This window comes from Myotis daubentonii, chromosome 5, assembly GCF_963259705.1.
Source record: "Myotis daubentonii chromosome 5, mMyoDau2.1, whole genome shotgun sequence".
Taxonomy (NCBI): domain Eukaryota; kingdom Metazoa; phylum Chordata; class Mammalia; order Chiroptera; family Vespertilionidae; genus Myotis; species Myotis daubentonii.
In genome coordinates this window covers 18,496,743-18,516,008 of record NC_081844.1, presented here as the reverse complement: position 1 = coordinate 18,516,008, position 19,266 = coordinate 18,496,743, and the positions used below count along the sequence as shown (strand labels likewise).

Genomic DNA, 19,266 nt, shown 5'->3' with positions numbered 1-19,266 from the left:
CCTGTACCCTATCCCAGGAAGAGCTACTCTTTCTCCAGTTTTTCCCCCCATGACTCCAGGGAGGGAGGTTGGGCTGTCCCAGGGTGAATTTGGGCAGCCAGGTACACTATCACAGGACTGGTGGTTACTATGGCATGAGCCTCACCAAGGTGTAGTGACTTCAGGTTTCCTGGAGATTACTTGTCTTGGAACTGGTTTTGTTCCCACACACTGTTGGGGTGAGATGTTCCTGGTGTTTTCTCCACTGTGCAGTCTGTATGGGATTTGCATTGAAGAATCTGAAGAGGTTTTTCCTCTTTCTCTTTTTAAAAAAGTATATTTTTATTGATTTCAGGGAGGAAGGAAGAGAGAGAAACATCAATGATGATGAGAGAGAATCATTGATCAGCTGCCTCCATTGATCAGTCAGTGTTGTTCCATGTTATCTCCCCCTCAAAACAGACAGTCTCCTCTGAAATTTTGATGGTCATTACTTGAATATGTTATATTGCTCTCCAGGTTAATTTTGTTAAATGGATTTTTTAAAAGCGTTAATTCAGGGCATTATTTACAAGTCTTCCACCTTAAAAAAATCAGATTATAAAGTGTGTTTATTTGTAAATGTGAATGCCAGAGTGTTGTGTGTTTTTTTGTTGTTGTTGTTTTAATATATTTTATTGATTTTTTTACAGAGAGGAAGGGAGAGGGATAGAGAGTTAGAAACATCAATGAGAGAGAAACATCGATCAGCTGCCTCCTGCACACCCCCTACTGGGGATGTGCCCGCAACCAAGGTACATGCCCTTGACCAGAATCGAACCTGGGACCCTTGAGTCCGCAGGCCGACGCTCTATCCACTGAGCCAAACCAGTCAGGGTGAGTGTTGTGTTTTTTTATTGTTGTTTTGTTTTGTTGTTTTTTTACCTTCCTTCAGTCTTAATGACCTGCATTGCTGGGTGTTTCTTGAACCTAGGACTGAAGGTGACCAGGATAAAACGGATGTCTTGGTCTGACTATACCTTGGGTATGACTTCCCTCAACCCCCAACCCCGTGGTGATGGGCTTATATTTGACTAGAGGCTCAGTGCACGACATTCGTGCCCTGGGGTGGAGGGAGGGTCCCTCATCCTGACCTGTGCCCTCTTGCAGTCTGGGACCCTTCGGGGGATGTCTGCCAAGGGGTCCTTAGTGCTGCCGCCACCGCTGCTGTGTTCACCAGCTGTGAGCCTGGCTCAGGGCTTCTGGCTGAGCAGCGCTCCACCTGTGGGAGCGTACTGACCACCTGGGAGCAACTCCTGCATTGAGTGTCTTCCCCCTGGTGGTCAGTGCACTTCATAGCAACCGGTCATTTCCCTGTTTGGTCAATTTGCGTATTAGGATTTTATTATATAGGACTAGGGGCCCGATGCACAAAATTTGTTCAAAAGTAGGCCTTCCTTTTCCCGGCTGCCAGCACTGGCTTCCCTCTGACACCCGGGACCCAGGCTTCCCTCTGGGACCCGGGCTTCGTCCAGTCTAATTAGCATATTACGCTTTTATTATTATAGATGGCTCATCGGCATTTCAGATGGTGTGCAATGTTTGGGCACACCTGGGATGTTAGAAGTGCATCTTTGAGGGAGGAGGCTGAGCTGCTCCTGAATTTATTTAACCTTCCTTTTTGATTCCTGCTTCTGAGCTGAGTACCACACTTGAAAGTGGTCTCGCTTCCTGGAAGGATTAAGTAGAGAGCACCTGTGGGGCTGGGGGCAGAGAGGTGCCCTGAGTAGCACACCAGTTTTCAGAAGGACTTATTTGATAGAGTGACTGGAGGCACTTCATTCAAGTTGTGTGCATACACGAGTCTTTTTGGAGTGTGCTCTGTGTCATCTCACAGCTCTCAGTGCTCTCCTCCTCTGTCCTTCAGGACCCAGTGAAAGGTTCCTGTTTTCCTCACTCACAGGCTTATGGCCAGTCAGGACCCCACTCCCTCCCCAGTCCCTGGACTTCTTAATTCTTAAGGGCACCCAGAGCCCAGGAAAGCCCATGGGAGAACTGGTAATCACTATTAGCCTCTCACAATGAATACAAGTGGCTTGTGACTTCTCTATAACAGGGGTGTTTTATTCTTCCAAGCAACCTCATTCCATTTAAAAAACAGTTGTTAAAACTTTTGTTCAAGGATCCTTTTATTTGGTTTCATTTTCTTGGAGATGGGTTTTCATGTGGCAGTATATTTCTGCCACTTGACCTTTTCTGCTACCATTTCTTCCCTCTTTTCTCTCTACAAATTCAGATTCTATTCTTCCCTTCCTCCTCTAAACCAGAAGGTGGACTCATTTTCTCGTGTTGTAATAAAATGGTGATTGGCACACATATCTCACAGCCCTTACTGGATCTCTGCTCCCATGAAGGCAGGGACCCTGAGCTGCTCCTCTAGCTGTCCACAGAGGAGATGCCCTAAGGTCACTGGCTCCTTGGAGGCCACCATTGGGCAAAGGATCAGTATTTGTCAGAAGCCCACTGGTGTTCTTATCTTGCTGGGCCAGGTGGGCTGTGAACTTGGAAATGGGGTGTCCTAGACCCTAAATAACAGGCATCTTGTGCTGCAGAAGTTCCCTTCCGGGTTCACCCATCACTCAGATAAACAACAGCAAAACTCCTTTGCCTTCTCTGGAAGCTTAAATTACCTTGTGTGTGAATGAAGAGTCGTAGAAATGAGTGTGGTTGCAGTGCGAGTGATTTCAAAACCTCTGCTGCTCCAGCCAGGTGCAAAATTATTTGTGGGTTAAAGTGATGGAGGTGCACAGGGATCCATGCCAGATCCTGCAGGGCTCTGGGCTCCTTCTAGTGCTTTAGAAGTTGGTGATCCTGGCCTCTGGTCTAATCTCATGTTCATACTTTAGTTTTCCTCCTTATTGAGACAGGTGGATCTGGAGCTAATTGGACACTAGTCACCCATAAGAACTGCTATTCTTTGTTCAGAATTGAACAGATAAGAAAGACCTTTTTGCTGTGGCCAGGTCAGTTGGTTAGAGTGTCCTGATGCGCCAAGGTTGTTGATGTGCCAAGGTTGCTGGTCGAACTCCAGTTAGTAAAAAACAACCAATGAGTGCATAAATAAGTGGAACAACAAATTGATGTTTCTTTCTCTCTCTCTCTTCCCCCTCCTCCTCCCTTCCTCTCTAAAATCAGTAAATTTTTTAAAAATTTAAAAGTCCTTTTCTGAGCTAATTGGGCAAGATTCAGAAGTGAGAGAAGGGGATGAAAACTGAATGTGTGAATGCTGTGCATGCGTGTGTGGGTGCATGTATCTGTAGCATGCATGAGTGGGTACACAAGTGTGTCTATTTGTGTGTGTTGTGCATGATTGCTTAGTGTTGACCTAGCCCAGTGGTCGGCAAACTGCGGCTCGCGAGCCACATGCGGCTCTTTGGCCACTTGAGTGTGGCTCTTCCACAAAATACCGACTTCTGTGCACAGGCCACCAAGTTTCAATCTCACTGTACATGCGTGCCCGCACATGGTATTTTGTGGAAGAGCCACACTCAAGGGGCCAAAGAGCCGCATGTGGCTCGCGAGCCGCAGTTTGCCGACCACTGACCTAGCCTGGTATGCTGTACCTTTGGGGAACAGGGAGGTGTCTGTCAATGACCCAATTTCCTGTGTTTGTCCTATGTCAGTAGGTATCCACTGAGTGGGATCAGTTGCTTCCAAGTTTGTGTGCCATGTTTCTTGTACCTTTTCCTCTCTGCTCACTGGCCTTCGCCTCCTCACAACCTGGAGCCCTAGGTCCATGGGTGTTGAAGGCTGACCATGATATTGCCCACCTCATGAGAAGCCTTTTTGGAAGAGCAGCTGAGGCCCTTCATCAGGACAAGAGAATTTCTTTGTCACATGTCTCATTTTTGTAAAGTGGCTGTCCACTTAGTGGATTGCATTGGCTTCTTTTAACAGGCAGAAAATCTGTATCAAGTCCCCAGGTTCAAGGATCCTCAGTAAGACGACAGGACATCACTAGGTTGGGGGTAAAGTGATGTGCTCACCAGTCAGATCTATTGTTAACGTAAAGGTTAGCAGAATTGTAGGACCGAGGTGCTGACCAGGCTGAGGCTGAGCCCCAGGCAGGTCCTCAAGGGCTGTGGAGCTTCAGCCACAGGCAGAATGCACTGGGTGCAAATTGTGATTGTTTAGAGATCTCTGTCAATCTGTGGGATAGGACAAAGGGGTGCAGGGCTATGATGGTGCTGCCTTGCTGCCCTGGAATGGGGTAGTTAGAGCAATTTGGTGTGGACCTGCATCCTCCTATATGGTTATCCCTTTCACACCAGGTAAAGCACCCTTCTCAGTGTTTCCCTAGCACAAATGACCCCTTTCTCCCCAGCCCTCAAGTTACCAGGAGAAGTGGGGCTTTGCAGGATCTTTAGTGACTCGGCCCAGTATGCTTGATTCACACTTTCCATACCTGCTTTAATTTCTCTCAGTGAGGTTTCTCCTGCCCTCCCCCACTGGGCACTTCACCCATCAGGTTCTCTTCTCAGTCCCTGTGCTTCTCCTTAGAGCTCTGGCACGTGTGGTGAGGAACTGCTTCTTTCTTTAACTGGGTTAAAGTTTCATGTGCTGCCCTGACCGGTTTGGCTCAGTGGATGGAGCATCGGCCTGCGGACTGAAGGGTCTCGGGTTTGATTCCGGCCAAGGGCATGTACCTTGGTTGCGCGCACATCCCCAATGGGGAGTGTGCAGGAGGTAGCTGATCGGTGTTTCTCTCTCATCGATGTTTCTAGCTCTCTATTCCTCTCCCTTCCTCTCTGTAAAAAATCAATAAAATATATTTAAAAAAAAAAAGTTTCATGTGCTGCAGTAATTGAGTTTATAGCTTGTAATTTCCTTCTGCAAGGGACCTATTTATCTTGAGAGTGTGTAGGGCTTTTAGGATGGTATAAAATTGACCAGTAGTGAGACAGGCTGACCCTCCAGTGAGCAGTGTACACTAGGTACTTTTTGAAACCAAATTTCTTCTGATTTGTCAAAAGGGTTAACCATGAGTCATGGGCTCAGATTGAATTTACATCTTCAAGTCCTTGTTTTGAAACATATTTTTCTCTGTAGTTCTGAAAAGCAGATTTATTTAACACTATTGATATATTATGGCACCATTGAAACATAGCACACGTGTTGTATTTGGTTATGTGTGATTTTGTCTAGGAGAAATGCTAAATTAGCTGGTGGCCTGTTTTGATAAATAAAGTTTGTGTGGGACACAGCTATGCCCATTTGAGGACATACTTACTGTCAGAACTAAATAATCGGGACAGAGATGGAATGGCCCAAAGAACTGAAAATATTTCCTGTGTCCCTTTAAGAAAAAGGTTGCTGACTCCTGTACCAGATGAATCCAGAATATTGTGCCCAGTCAAAAGAGTATCTGCTGGTACACAGAATCAAAATGTATACACCTCAGATGCACCAACCCTGCTCGGTCGCACTCTTCTTCTGTCTGGAGTCAGATAGCCTCCTGCCAGCTTGTCACAGTAACTCAGAAACTGCAGCCCCCAACCCCACCCCACTGCTGCCATAGCACACTCAGGTCTTCCCCAGGGGAGGGCTTCAGGTAGCATTTGTGTATTTCTTGGCTGTTTTAACATGCTGCCATTTAAAAATCAGGTTCTTGTCTTTTTCTATGTGACTGATGGTGATTTGGATTGCTGTGTACCTAACCCCATTGTTCCCATAAGGCCTATGTTTCTTTTGCATTATTTTGCAACACGTTACGGTTTAAAATGCATCTGTTGTGCTCTAGCAGAACTTACTGTACTTTGAAAGCAAACAGCAAAAGGTATGGTCTCACTTATGACACTCTATAAGGCTGTAATCACTTAATATTTATGGTGAGAGGTGAAGCCCACTCCCCTTGCAAGGAGGTCCCAGTGTCCTTTGGAAACATTGAGTCTGACTGGTGGTCAATGGGATGTTTCTATGGACACTGCCTGGAGGAGCATGGCCTTTAGTACCCAGCACTGTCCCACCCACTTGCTGTGTGACCTCCACCTGCCTCAGTTTTCCCACTGTAAAACGGTGACTGAAAATAGCACCTTGCAGAAGGTTGTGAGGATCATGTAAAGTGTCTGGTCCAGGCACCCTGCTTTCCGAGCTCTCTCTGTAAAACATTCATTTGTTCATCAGATGTTTGTTGTGCATCTACTGTGTGGCCAGTACTTTTCTAGGAGTAGGGACCAGGAACATTGATGCTGACATCCTGCTGCCTGTTACCCTGGTGGGTGGTAATAACATCTGATTATGGGCGTGGAGGGCTCAGACCTTCCCATGGAGGGCAAATCTTAATTCTCTCAGGCATGGCTGCCCTTGCAGGCATTTCAGGATGGCTGTTCCATCCTCCTCACTGGCATGTGCATTATTTTAGTCCCTCCATGTGATTGTCACTCCAGATGAAATCAAACTATTTAAACATAATTAACAAAAGGCCTTTACACTGCCGGGAGCCGGTCCATCCTTGCTGTTTCAAGGGACCTGGCATATATGGCATACAGTTCTTAATGTGTTTGCTCACCTTCTTGGCGCTGTGTTTTAACCAAGGTCACCTCTCCGAGAAAGGTTGTTTCCCCAGGTAGGGATTTTTCCCTGAAGTTAGGGAGGGGATGAAACTCCTTAACTAAGTGCCAGGCGGGTAGTTAATCAATTTAACTACAAACAATCATGCTTAAGCTACATAATCTTTACTCCCTGGAATGGAGATAAGAAATGCCCTAACCTTTGTAATAGAGATTGACAGGATTAAAATGAACTGGTATAAATACAGATGTAACAAGACAGCAAGACACAGGGCTTGGAAGACAGGACCAAGAGAGACAGAGCCTAGGCACAGAACCTACACAGAACGTTCTCTAGGGACAGAAGAACTTCGCTGGCGAGAGCATGCCGGAGGATCCTGGACAGGGACTGGCCTCGGAGCCTGGAGGCGGAGCCTGGCGAGAGAGCATGGCAGGGGATCCTGGACTGAACCTGACTGCGGAGATTGGCAGGAGAGCCTGACTAGAACCTGGTGACTGGACCTGCCTGGAGATCTCAGACTGAACCTGGCTGGAGAACCTACAGAACCTGGCAATAGAACCAGGCAAGAGAACCCAACCATGCTGATCAACTGAATTCTGCCTCTGTGTCATTCCTTCTTCGCCGACTCCGTCCACGCCTTTGGGAACCCCTGGACCTGCTGGGGTTGGACCCCGGCATTTACACCATATAGTGGAATGGGTCACAGTGGGCAGCTTGTGAGAATGCCAGGTAGAAATAGGAGTGCAGAACTGGGTTCCAGGCCCAGATCCTTAGCCCATCTAGAGTTGGATTTCCCCACCTTGTGGGGTGGCCTGTGCATCCCATTGTTAACACTCAGAGGCTCTGGGTAAGTAACAGCTGTCACCTCCAGAGTGTGTGGGTGTGCTCCTCCCCCAGGGAGAGTCTCCCCAACATTTTCTCAGTCTGTGTTTTTGAAGGCTCAGGAAGCTCCTAGCCAGGTATCTGGGCCTGTGACCTTCCTGATGATGTAAAGGAAAGAAAATGCCGTATTTATGGAGTATCTTAAGTTTTTAGACTACTAAGGATTAAGATCCCATCTTCATTCAGTGAGTAGTAAGATTTAGTTCTCCTTTTGAGCAAACCTTTAGCATAGGACTTGCTATGGCTGCCTCAGTAAGAGCCACCCTCTCTGTTCAACAGCTTGGCCCATGCTGTTCCCCTATCTGGACCATCTCCCCAGATTCCTGTTCCTACCTCAGCCTTAGTCTGTGGGTCTCCATCTCAGTATACTTGCCTTATAGTCAGAATGCAGGTGTTTTAGCCGTTACCGGTTTGGCTCAGTGGATAGAGCGTCGGCCTGCGGACTGAAAGGTCCCAGGTTCGATTCTGGTCAAGGGCATGTACCTTGGTTGCGGGCACATCCCCAGTAGGGGGTGTGCAGGAGGCAGCTGATCGATGTTTCTCTCTCATCGATGTTTCTAACTCTCTATCCCTTTCCCTTCCTCTCTGTAAAAAATCAACAAAATATATTAAAAAAAAAAAAAAGAATGCAGGTGTTCTTAATGAAAGCACACAATTTGTTTGCTTTGTTTTGCCCCATAGGGCAACCCAGGAATCATATACTTTATGAGACTAATTTACAGAAATGTAGTTTAACTAAAATAACATACTAAACACATACTGTTTGCTCCACACTGAATATGAAGATTAATGGCAAAAAGAAGTTTCTGCCATGGAAGAGTTTAGCATGAGGAGAGATGAAGCCATTGAGTTGTGTGGAGGTTGTTTCCATAGACAGTCCTGGTGAGGGACCGTATGGAACATGGTCTCTGTTAGAGTGAGCCCACAATGGTAGTGTGTCCTGGTGGCCCCTTGGGACAGCTAGTGGCCCAGGTAGAAGGAGTGCTATGTGGATAAGCTGAGAGGATTGGGTTTACTGCTTTGAGTTTGGGAGTCATTGTAATAAATAACAGAGAAGGTGGACTTTTAAGCTGTGTAGACATTTGCCAATAACAAGTGTCAGTAGCAGCAGCGTCCCCTTTCAGCCCACTGAGGTTCTGTGTTCCTCTTGTGTTCTTGGTTCCGCCCAATGCAGGAGCCAGCCAAGTGTCTTCCCTGTATCATAGGCGCCCTCCTGGCCAAGGGCCATGGAGGACAGCACCTCCCTCCCTGCAGGGCCTTCTCCCCTTGCTCCACCCCACTGACACTTGTGTCCTTTCAATTCTCATCCTCGAAGGTGACAGTGTTATTTGATCTAGCTTTCCTTTTAATCTTTGTTTTCTTTTAATACAAGACTGATACATAGACACTGTTAAGAGTCTATGATTTAATACAGAAAATGAAAGTTTCTTAATTCACTCTTAAGAAATGAGTGCTGTGGATTTAGCCTCATTTCTTTCAGTTTCAATTTTAATAAATTTTCAATATTTTTTTTCTGCAGATTATAAGTACTTTTAAACCGTGTGAATAGTACTGTACTATTGTGCAACTTGATTATCTCATTCAAGTTATTTCTAAAGTCACAGTGTCTTTTCACATAGCATGCCTGTGAGGTATGGATGGGGAAACCGAGGCTCAGAGTGACAAGCTCCGCCCCCGCCCGCCCCCCCCCCCCCACCACCACCAAGTTGCTCCCTGAGATTCTGCCTCTTCTCTGCTGTAGCTAGTGGAGCAGACTAGCTGCCGATATCTTTGTGATTCCCAAGTTAAATTACATTCCTGCACTCAGCTTTATCAGGCCTTGACATAGTTTAAAACTTGAGAGCTGACTTTTTGGTGTGAGTTCCTTCCAGAACACAACCATTGCATCTCTGCTATGTCACTCAGAGATAGGTGTGTCAGGAAGTGGTTCAGACCTGGAGCAGAGTAAGGCCTGTTCTGGAAGGGAAGACCAAAGTGCAGTTTAGCTATTCTCCCCTGACCCCTCCCCAGTGCCTGTGTTCGACTCTCAAGAACTTGGGGAGCCTGTGGAGGGTGTGCAGACCAAGACTCAGCTTTGGAAGCTTCCTCAGGCTGTTGACTTGGGGGGGTGAGTGGGGTCTTGGGTCTAAGCAGGAGATGAGGAAGGACATGCAGAGAGAGGTGGCACAGCCCCAATCCCAAGACCGCTAGGGTGCAGAAACCCACCTGTGCTGTGTGTCGAGACTGTAGAGCTTGGCCAGTGGCTGGTAAAGTTAGCGTCTGGATCCCATCATCCAAACCTAGTGTCCATTGCTTCACAGGCCCTTCCTGACAGGAAGGGTGCCCTACACTACCCTGAGGACAGTAATTGCCCCATGTGCAGGCCTTCACCTGTCAGCAGATGCTCCTCAGCTTGTGTGGGTCTGGTAGACAGCTCATGCTCAGCATGTCCAAAGTACCTCCACTCCTAACTTCTTTTCCCAGAACTGCTCCTTCCCTATTTCAGAAAACCAATTTCTTCTTTCCAGTTTCTCAGGCAAAACCCAACAAAACAGAGCAACCCTCTCTTGCCTCATGTGCAGCTGTTGGCATGTTGTGATGTTCTTATCCTCTAAAGCAGCAGTTGCCAACTTTTTGGACCTCGCGGACCACCCGTTGGCAACCTCTGCTCTAAACAGTCCAGCATTTGGTCTTCTCCCTACCACTCCGTCCCCGTCCTGTCCTGGGCCACAAGATACGGAAGCCCCCAGTCTGTCCCCAAATCAGCTAGATGATCCTTTAGAACAAATTATATCTCCCTGTGCTCCCCCTGAGATCAGTCCACACTCCGCACCCTCTTTCCCCCAGCTCCTCATGCAAACTCCCTTCTCTGGGCTCTGGAAAAATCACCCCAAGTCCACTTTATAGCTCATTAGCTCTGTTACTTCTCTCAAGCACATATTACTAAGCCTTGCTTTCCTGGTGTGTGAAACAAGTGTGACTCTAGTAATCTTGCTGGTATGTTAGTAACAGTAGTATAAGTAGTCCAGATAGTATTAATGATAATGCTTCAGAGTTACAGTTCTATGGCTTATGTCTATTTACTTTGTTTTTTACTGGCCTGTGTGCCCGACCTATGCCATTTATTTTCTATTGGTCTCCCACGTCCTGTTTAAAAATTCTGGTTTCTGCCACCCTTTCGAGTTGTTTTAAAACAGGTTTTCCTCCTGAGGTTCTCAGACCAGTTGGATGGTGGGATTTTACTAAAATAAAGCAACTTTTGGTAGAGGCAGTTGAAATTTGCATTTGACCCAAATCCCTGTGTCAGCATTCTGCCCCGTACTTAGTGGCCCCATCATCCTGGGTTCAGTTTGTGCTGTGCCTTTGTAGCCTCTAGTGTGGCTGAAACCTGCCCAGCAGACCTGGGCTGTGTCCTGCCACCTCCCGCTGGCCCAGGACAGGACTTATCAGAGTAGGGTTGTGTCTGGAGTGTGAGGAGGAGGAGTTGAGGCCACCTAGTTTCCAGCCGTTCCCTATGTAGCAAGCAGTCTATGCCTCAGGCAGCCTTGAGCCCTGGCGGCCTCATCTGCATATTGGGCATGCTGCTGTCTGGATCTGCCCTTCTGGCAGCAGCCAGCACAGAATCCCACCAAGGCGGGTGTTCTTTGTGGGCCCCGCATTTCCTGAATGAATGGGCCTGTGGTGAAACTTCTGTGGTCCTTGCTGCTCCTTTATTTTCCTTTCCTCACCCTCCAGGAATTCTGAAGCTGATTAGAATTTGCCAGCTGGGCAATACAGCCTCTTCACCTCCTCTTTAGAAAGTATTCTAATGTACCTCCTCACTGCTTTTTGCAGAAATCTGCAGTCACGCTTCATTCCACAAGGAGGGTTTCTTCCTGAAACTTTGTCACCATCCCTGGGTCTGCGCCTGCAGGGCTATGGCCGCCAGCCCTGACGTGCTGGAGCACTGTCCTTTCCCCATGAGAGAAGCAGCAGCTACTTACCAGCACCTGCCCTGCCCTGCCCTGCCCAGGAGTCAGGCCAGGGGCCAGGGATTGGCCATAGCAAACCCCATCGGGCCCTACGGCAACTTCCTGGCTGTGTAGGAGGCATCATCCCCCACTGCAGGCCCTGCTCCCTCCAGCTGTGGTTGTCCTTCCTGTGGTGGGGGAGGGTTTCAGCATGTCCCTCCAGAGTGGCCTGCCAGAGGCACAGGCCAGGCCCTTGGTTCTTGGCCTGTGTTGGAAGCATTTCAGCCCCTGGGCTGCAGAATGAGTTGCCCTGACACAGCATAAGCTGATGAGTTCCTGGGCCCTACTGGGGCTGGCGGGAGTGGCCCTGTGGGTGTGAGGCTCTGCTCTGGCACCTCATGATCTGTTTGTTTTACACCAGTGATGATGAAGTGAGGCCACTTGGCACCACCACACCAGTCTGGTCACCTGGCACACAGCGATCTTGTTGTTGCCTGCCCCCTTATCTGTGGGCAGATTGGAGGAACGATTTCACACAGGTTCTGGGGTTTACATGAGCTTCATAGATAAGATCTTGGGACTTATGCTATCGGGAGCCCCTCTGGGCTGGAGCAGAGGTAGAATGGGGAAGCATGGGTGCTCTGAGAGCAGGATTAGGGGACACAGCGATATGCAGTAGGAATATGTTCTCCTTGTCTACCTGGGATACCCCTCATCCCCAGTTGGGCACCAGGCCAGAATGGGAACTTCTTCCTCGGCCAGAATTTCCTCAGACTCCATTGAGGGCCCTCCTTGCCTGAGATCCTGGTATCCCCTCATCTTCTATCCAGATAGGCTTCTCCCAGTCCTGGGGGCACACATACCTGCCAGCCAAGGTGGCCTCAGAATTGCTCCTCTTGTCCCAATTTTCAGATGTTTGAGGAACTTCTGTTTCAGGCTGTGCCCTAAGGAAAAATGATTCACCCTTCCCACAATGACAGATACTCAGGACAGTGACTTGTAGAGAGACAGGATGGACCGACTCTGTGAACAGGCTGATGGGGTTTGGGGTCAAGGCATGTTGGAAAAAGAAACCTAGCACTTTGGACTAAGAGGCAAATGGGAACATTCCTCACTTCCCTGTGGGACAGTGAAGAGATTACAGGGAGATGGATGAGGGAATGGGGAGATCTGGGCAAGAGCAGAGGGTTGGAGGTTGTATAGGGGCGGCTGAAGCTGAGCAGTTGCTACAGGAGCAGGCTGGGATGACAAGGGGGTGTTGGGGGCAGATGGATGCTGAGCTGTAACTAGTAGCTCGGCCCTCCATCTAGATGGAGTGGGGAGCACCCTGGGGGTGACATGGCGATGGGGAGACGTGCTCTATTCAACCCTTTGAAATGACTGTAAAAGCAGATGTCAGTGCCATGGTGGTCTAATACATGTGCAGAGGGGCTGCTCTGCCTCCTTTGGGAGGAGCAAGAAGCAGCTGTCCTTTCCTTCCTTCCACTCTAAGTCCACAGTAGAACCCGTTGGGGTCGGGCCTCCTTTAAGGATGTTGTAACTGAGTCAGCTCTGGAACGTGTCCCATATATGATGATTTGGCCTCTTTGTTGCTTTGTGCTGTCCCCCGCCTCCCAGAATGTGGGCTTCAGGACTGGGTCTACCCAGCCCTGTCCAGAACCGGCCTCCCAGGGTGTTCACTGGTGAGGAAACTGAGGCGCTGGGAGGCCTTGCATGTAGGCATACCACAGGTGTGAATTGGGGCTCTGAGGGGTTCACAGGTATACTCCTACCCCTGGCCAGGTATTGGTGGACATGGCTTCTGACTATCTGAGGAGAACAGGCACTTTGGGAATTCTGCTTTAGCCTAGCAGCTAAATTCCTTTCTGACCCCTGATGAACTCTCACAGTCTTGTTTCTGGTGCCCTGCCCTGTTTGGAACATCGAGGCTGGGCTCAGAGTGGCCCCTGTAAGAGCGGGTGCCTGTGTCCCAGACTTAGCTATGGAATGCCTGCAGCCTCCCTGCAGACATCACTGCCTGTCCTCCCTCCTGTCTGTGTGAGGGTTAACAGCACTTCAGCTTGTTGTCTGGAACCGGTTCAGACTAGTTTTCTAGAAAGTGCTTTGTCTCTCAGACTGAATCCTGGGAAGGGTCATGTGGAGCCCAGTGATGTCATGGGATCAGAAACTGACTCAGCTGTTTTATTCTTCTTCTCTTTCTTTGTATCAAGATATGTGTGTTTCAGGTACAGGCGCTGGCATGGTGATGGGCCAGAATTCACTCTAAAGTTTACCTCACCAGCAGTCATAGGATTAAAAGTTACCCCCATTCTTTATCCCCCTAAGGTGAGGGCCACCCTCACTGAAGGGGAGAAGGGTCAAGAGTCAGCCCAATTTTTTGCAGGCAGGCCTGGACCTGGGTAGTACCTTGCTCTTGGCACAGCATGGTCCCTTTCCTGGATTCCAGACACCTCTAGGGAGTTGAGTTTTCTTCTATTTGCTTTGAGTCTGAAGCACCAAGAATTCTCCTTCTTTCTGATAAACAGCCTCCTTCCATTATTTCTGTCCAGGTCCCTGAGGTCTCAGCTCCCCAGATGCCCCACCACTCCTGTCCCAGCCTTCCCCAGGGCAGTGAAGAAATGTCCCGGGACCACTTTGTGGGTCCTGCGTTTGTGTACCTACTTCTGTCACTGTCACATGGCCAGAAAAATACTCCAAGCTGACACTGAAAAGTTACTAAGAAGGTAGCAACTCCATTGTGCCAAGTTTAAATGTCTTATTTTCTCCTTACCCAAAGTTCAGAATGACCGAAGAAGCATGCCGGACACGGAGTCAGAAACGAGCGCTTGAACAGGATCCAACGGAGGAGGATGTGGAGAACAAGAAAATAAAAATGGAGAGAGGATTGTTGGCTTCAGATTTAAACACTGATGGAGACATGAGGGTGACACCTGAGCCAGGAGGCCCAGCCCCAGGATTGCTGAGTGGGGCTGAGGCGATGGCCATGGGCAGAGGCGAAGAGCAGGCAGGTGATGGGCCTGTGGACATGCGCACCTCACACAGGTGAGTAGGAGGAAAGGGGATGGGAATCAGATCAGGCCCAGATGTGAGGATGTGGGCTCAAGGCTCTAGCAGTTCCTCAGCCTGCAGAAAGCAGGTTTTGGTGGGTTATCATGTAGATGGCTGTGGGACCCAGCCCTGGCATCGTTGTGCCATCCTGGCGGAGAGACCTGGACATCAGTAGCATGGGGTATGGGTCTCAGGAGGGGGAGTAGTATCCCTTGTCTGTTCCCCTGCTATTTGTTCAACTTGGTACTTTTGGTTTGTAGGAAAACTTGAGTTTTTCATTTGGTCATGCCTTCCTGCTTTTCAGATCTGAGGCTTAGGAAGCCAGGGATGCTATGCTCTGCCTGGATCATTTGGCTGCTGGCAGAGTCAGGAGCCCAGCCCAGGGTACCTCTCATTGCTCCTCTTGGAGGAGGGAACACACTGAGGAGAGGTGGTCTGTGATGTGATCTGTTGGTTTCTCCTTAGTCAATACTGATTACTTCAAGAGTAACTTTCGTGATCCTCCACTTTTGTAAGGCTCTTAAGGAAAAAGCTTTGAAGAAATACGACTCAATGTACCATTCTATGTTCCCTCAGAAACCTTTTCTCCCTGTAAAGAGAAATGTAGGCCTAGCTCTGCTCCCGCTGTCACCCCCTCTCCAGAGAGCTCTGGTGAGAGTCGTTCTCTCCAGAATGTTCACACCCACGTCTCATGATGTTTCACCTTGGACATGTGGGTGTGGCCATGGCGTCCCAGCCAGCTCTGCAGTCCCTCTGTGATCTATCCTTTGTCTCCCTCGCTGCTTCCCTTGAAAACTCCCCTTCACATCTCTTTGCTCAAGTAGCGGTGGAGGGTAGGGAGGTAGAGAGCTGGGGAAGCTTGGGGCTCTTTGCCTTCTAGTGAGTGTCACCTTATACTCCAGAGGGGCCTCAGCCTGTGGTCTTTGTGTTAAATCCATTTTGGAATCCAGACTGTTGGCATCCTAAGGAGATTGTCTGGCCTGGCACTTCTCATTGAAAATTCTTATCTCCTTGAGATAGATAAGTGGGAAAATCCAATCTCCTCTTATTGGGAAAGCATCATAGGCTGGAGGGATAGTGTATGCTTTGTGTTTCTGCTACCCAGAAAGGCCTTTTCTGTCTGGTTCTGCTTTCTGCAGCTCCTATTCTAAAGCGGAGGCCTCTCTTAAAGTTTCAGAAATAAAATTGTTACTCCTTTCCCTGTCTCTGACTTGGTTCTCAGCAATGTCTCAGATTGTGAGGATAAGGAGGAGCTTGTTTGTGGAGATCTGTTGGGTCCCTTGCATTCCTGAGCTCCTGGTGTGCATTTTTTTCCTGTAATCACTATGCTCCCCTGCAGGGCAGGCCAGTCAATTGTGAGGGAGAGGTTAAGTTGGAACTCAAACTCAGGTCTTTTTGTTCCAAAGCCTGGGCTGCAGTTGGTCTCTGGGCCTCTTGGTCCCAGATTTTCCCCACTATCCATTGGCTTCCAACCGAAGGGCATTTAGATGAGATGACGTTTTCTGAAGTTGATGGCTGTGGTATCTTTATAACACATAGCGGATGCAAAGGAGCAGGGGACAAAGATTAACCCAGGCACACAGGGCAGGGTCCTCCTGCAGGACGAGAGACACCCCAGGGCATTGTGAACCTGTGTGAGTGTGGAAAGAGCCCGGCTTTGGAGGCCAGCAAGAAGAGTGGAGGTCAGATCACACTCCCTGACTGACCTTGAGCAGGTGATCTTCTCCTGTGCTTTTTTATTTGTAAAATGGTCTCTGCCTTGCAGGTTGATGGGTGACAGATATGTACCCAGAATCAGCCCTGGTGTACGGCATGTGGTGAGGGAAAAAGTGTTGGCAACAACTGTCCTTCAGTCCTAAGCTTTGCTGAAAACAAGATGTCACATGTGGAGCAGTATTTCCCCGACTTCCCACACAGAATGTTTTATCTAATTCTTAGAGAAATACAGTTGGGGCTTTTGACAATCATAAGATCAAGTTCAGCCCAGAGCCATTCTAAAACTGTAATTCATTCTGGAGTGAGTGGCCACAGTTTTTATGTTAGATGCAGGCAGTCTTTGGATCCTCGTTGAGGGCATCTGGCTTTGGACATCCCCTCGGGAACACACACACACACACACACACACACACACACACACACACACACACACACTTGACCCTTGAACAGTTGTGGGCAGGGGTGTCTGGGGCATCAATCCCTTGTGCAGTCAAAAACTCGTGTATAGCCTAAACCGGTTTGGCTCAGTGGATAGAGCGTCGGCCTGCGGACTGAAAGGTCCCAGGTTCGATTCCGGTCAAGGGCATGTGCCTGGGTTGCGGGCACATCCCCGGTGGGGGGTGTGCAGGAGGCGGCTGATTGATGTTTCTCTCTCATCGATGTTTCTGACTCTCTGTCTCTCTCCCTTCCTCTCTGTAAAAAATCAATAAAAAAAATGTATTTTAAAAAAAATGTATTTAAAAAAAACAAAACTCGTGTATAACTTTTGACTCCCTCAAAACTTAGTTGTCCCTTGGTATCCAGGGGGGATTGGTTCTAGGATCCAGAATCCAAGGAAGTGCAAACTAACAAATGTAAATCCAATCAATAATTGCATTAAGTGGGAATAGTCTAAACACCTGAATCAAAAGGCACAAATTGTCAGAGTAGAACAAAAAGCTTAATTATATGTTGTCTACAAGAAACACTTAGATCCTTAGGTAAAAGATGGGGAAATATATACCATAAGTAAATATAAGAAAGCTAGAATGACCAGATTTTATTAGATAAAATAGACTTTAAGACAACAGGGGCATTTTATAACAGTATATCAGGAAGATACAATAATAATCATAAATGTATATGCACATAACAATAGAACCCCAAAATACCTGAGGCATAAGCTGATAGTATTGTTAGTAGAAATAGACAGTTTATCAGTTATAAAGATTTCAATACTCCACTCTCAATAACTGGTAGAATAACTAAACAAAATCAGCATGGCTCTAAAAGACTTGAGCACTGTTGGCCCATTTGGCTAAAGGGCATCTATAGAACACTCCACTTAGTGACTGCAGAATACCTCTTCTCACAAGAACATGGAACATTCTCAGGGTAGACCTTGTGCTAGGCCATAAAATAAGTCTCAAGGATGGCTGTAATAAAAAAAAAGACAGATAAGCCCTGGCTGGGTGGCTCATTTGGTTGGAGCATCGTCCCATACACCAAAAAGTTATGGGTTCGGTTCCTAGTCAGGACACATATCTAGGTTGCAGGTTCTATTCCCGTTGGGGCACATATGGGAGGCAACAGATTGCTATCTTCTCTCCCCCCACCCCCACCCCCCAAAAAATGATAGATAATAGCAAATGTTGGTGAGGGTGTAGAGTAAGGAACCCTGATACATGGTGGGAATGTAAAATGACAAATAGTTTGATAATTTCTTACAAAGTTAGACATGAACTTACCACATGATTCAGCAATCTGTCCAAGGAATGTACCCAGGAGAAATGAAAACATATGTCTACACAAAGGCAGGTACTTGGATGTCCAAAGCAGCATGATTTGTAATAGCTAAAACATGGAAACAGTCCACATATTCTTGGGTGAACAAGATATGCTAAATTTGCATAGTAGATGACTATTCAGAAATGAACAGCACAAATTATCAATACATGCTACAACATGGATGAATGTCAGGCTTGTCATGCCAAGGGAGAGACTCCCAACCCAGACTCTACATATTGTAGAATTGAATCTACGGGGAGTGTCCAAAAAAAGCAAACAGTGTAGAGAGGAGAGAAATTAGTGGCTCCATGGCGTATGGCAGGGGTGGGTGGTAGCAATGATTAACAGCTCATGGTCACAAGGGTACTTTTCGGGGTGATGGAAGTGTTCTAAACTTGGATTGTGGTGATGATTGCACAACTCTAAATTTATTAAAAATCATTATATTGTACTCTTACAATAGATGACTTTTGTGGTATATAAATTATACCTTAATATGAATGTTTTAAAAAAATACAAGTGAGGTTAAAAATAGTTTGGTTTTCGTTCTGGCATCCACAAGTGTGCTCTCAGAAAAACAAAAATCACAGAGGTGGAAGTCGTGAGCCTGTTGATCTTGCGAGACCAACCCAAAGGTTGGGCATAGGCTACCCTCCCCCCACCTCAAGTCAGGACTATTAGATAAGGCTGAAGCTGGGATAGCATTGGGTTCTTTGTTTTGTTTTTGTGATAAGTAGAATCTACTCCTTCTAGCGGAGAGTCTTTCTGTCACAAATGTTGAACTTCAGAAATAATCTGGGACACACACAAGTGAGAACAACTCCCTGTCACCCCCCCTTTCCCTTGGGTCAAGAAACATTCAAACTCAGTAAAACATGAACCTCGCCTGGCTGGCGTGGCTCAGTGGTTGAGCATCCACACTTGCAGTTCGATTCAGTCAGGGCATATGCCTGACTTGTGGGCTTGATCCCCAAAGGGGGGGGCGGGGGGTATAGGAGGCAGCCAGTTGACGATTCTCTCTCATTATAGAAACATCAGTTTCTATCTCTCTTTCCCTCTCCCTTCCTCTCTGAAATCAATAAAAAATGTATTAAAAACAACAAGAACAAAAAACATGAACTACTTCTTTAGATGTTCTGCACCTGAAACGTAAGGACTACGTCCCTTGTCACCCTGAGCCTATGTGGGGTGGGGGTTCCATGAATAGTCACCTCCATGTTTCACTGAAAATGTATTTTTGTGTGTGCCTTTTTCTTTTCTTTATATGTATGTATATTTTATTGATTCAGAGAGGAAGGGGGGGGGAGAGAGAGAGAGAGAGAGAGAGAGAGAGAGAGAGAGAGAGAGAGAAATATCAGTGATGAGAGAGAATCATTGATCAGCTGCCTCCTACATG

The 19,266-nt window shown here is 47.6% G+C and overlaps 1 protein-coding gene across 9 annotated transcripts in view; it reads left to right on the top strand.

Moving 5' to 3' along the window:
- Positions 1–19,266, top strand: part of GATAD2A (GATA zinc finger domain containing 2A) — a 111,520-nt gene that overhangs the window by 59,439 nt on the left and 32,815 nt on the right. For 8 of the 9 annotated variants that reach the window (XM_059696075.1, XM_059696071.1, XM_059696077.1 and 5 more), the window contains one exon: positions 14,116–14,381. In XM_059696075.1, the coding sequence (XP_059552058.1) occupies positions 14,122–14,381 (260 nt within the window). In that variant the 5' untranslated portion in view covers positions 14,116–14,121. The remainder of the gene's footprint in view (positions 1–14,115; positions 14,382–19,266) is intronic. The other variant, XM_059696074.1, reaches the window with a different exon arrangement.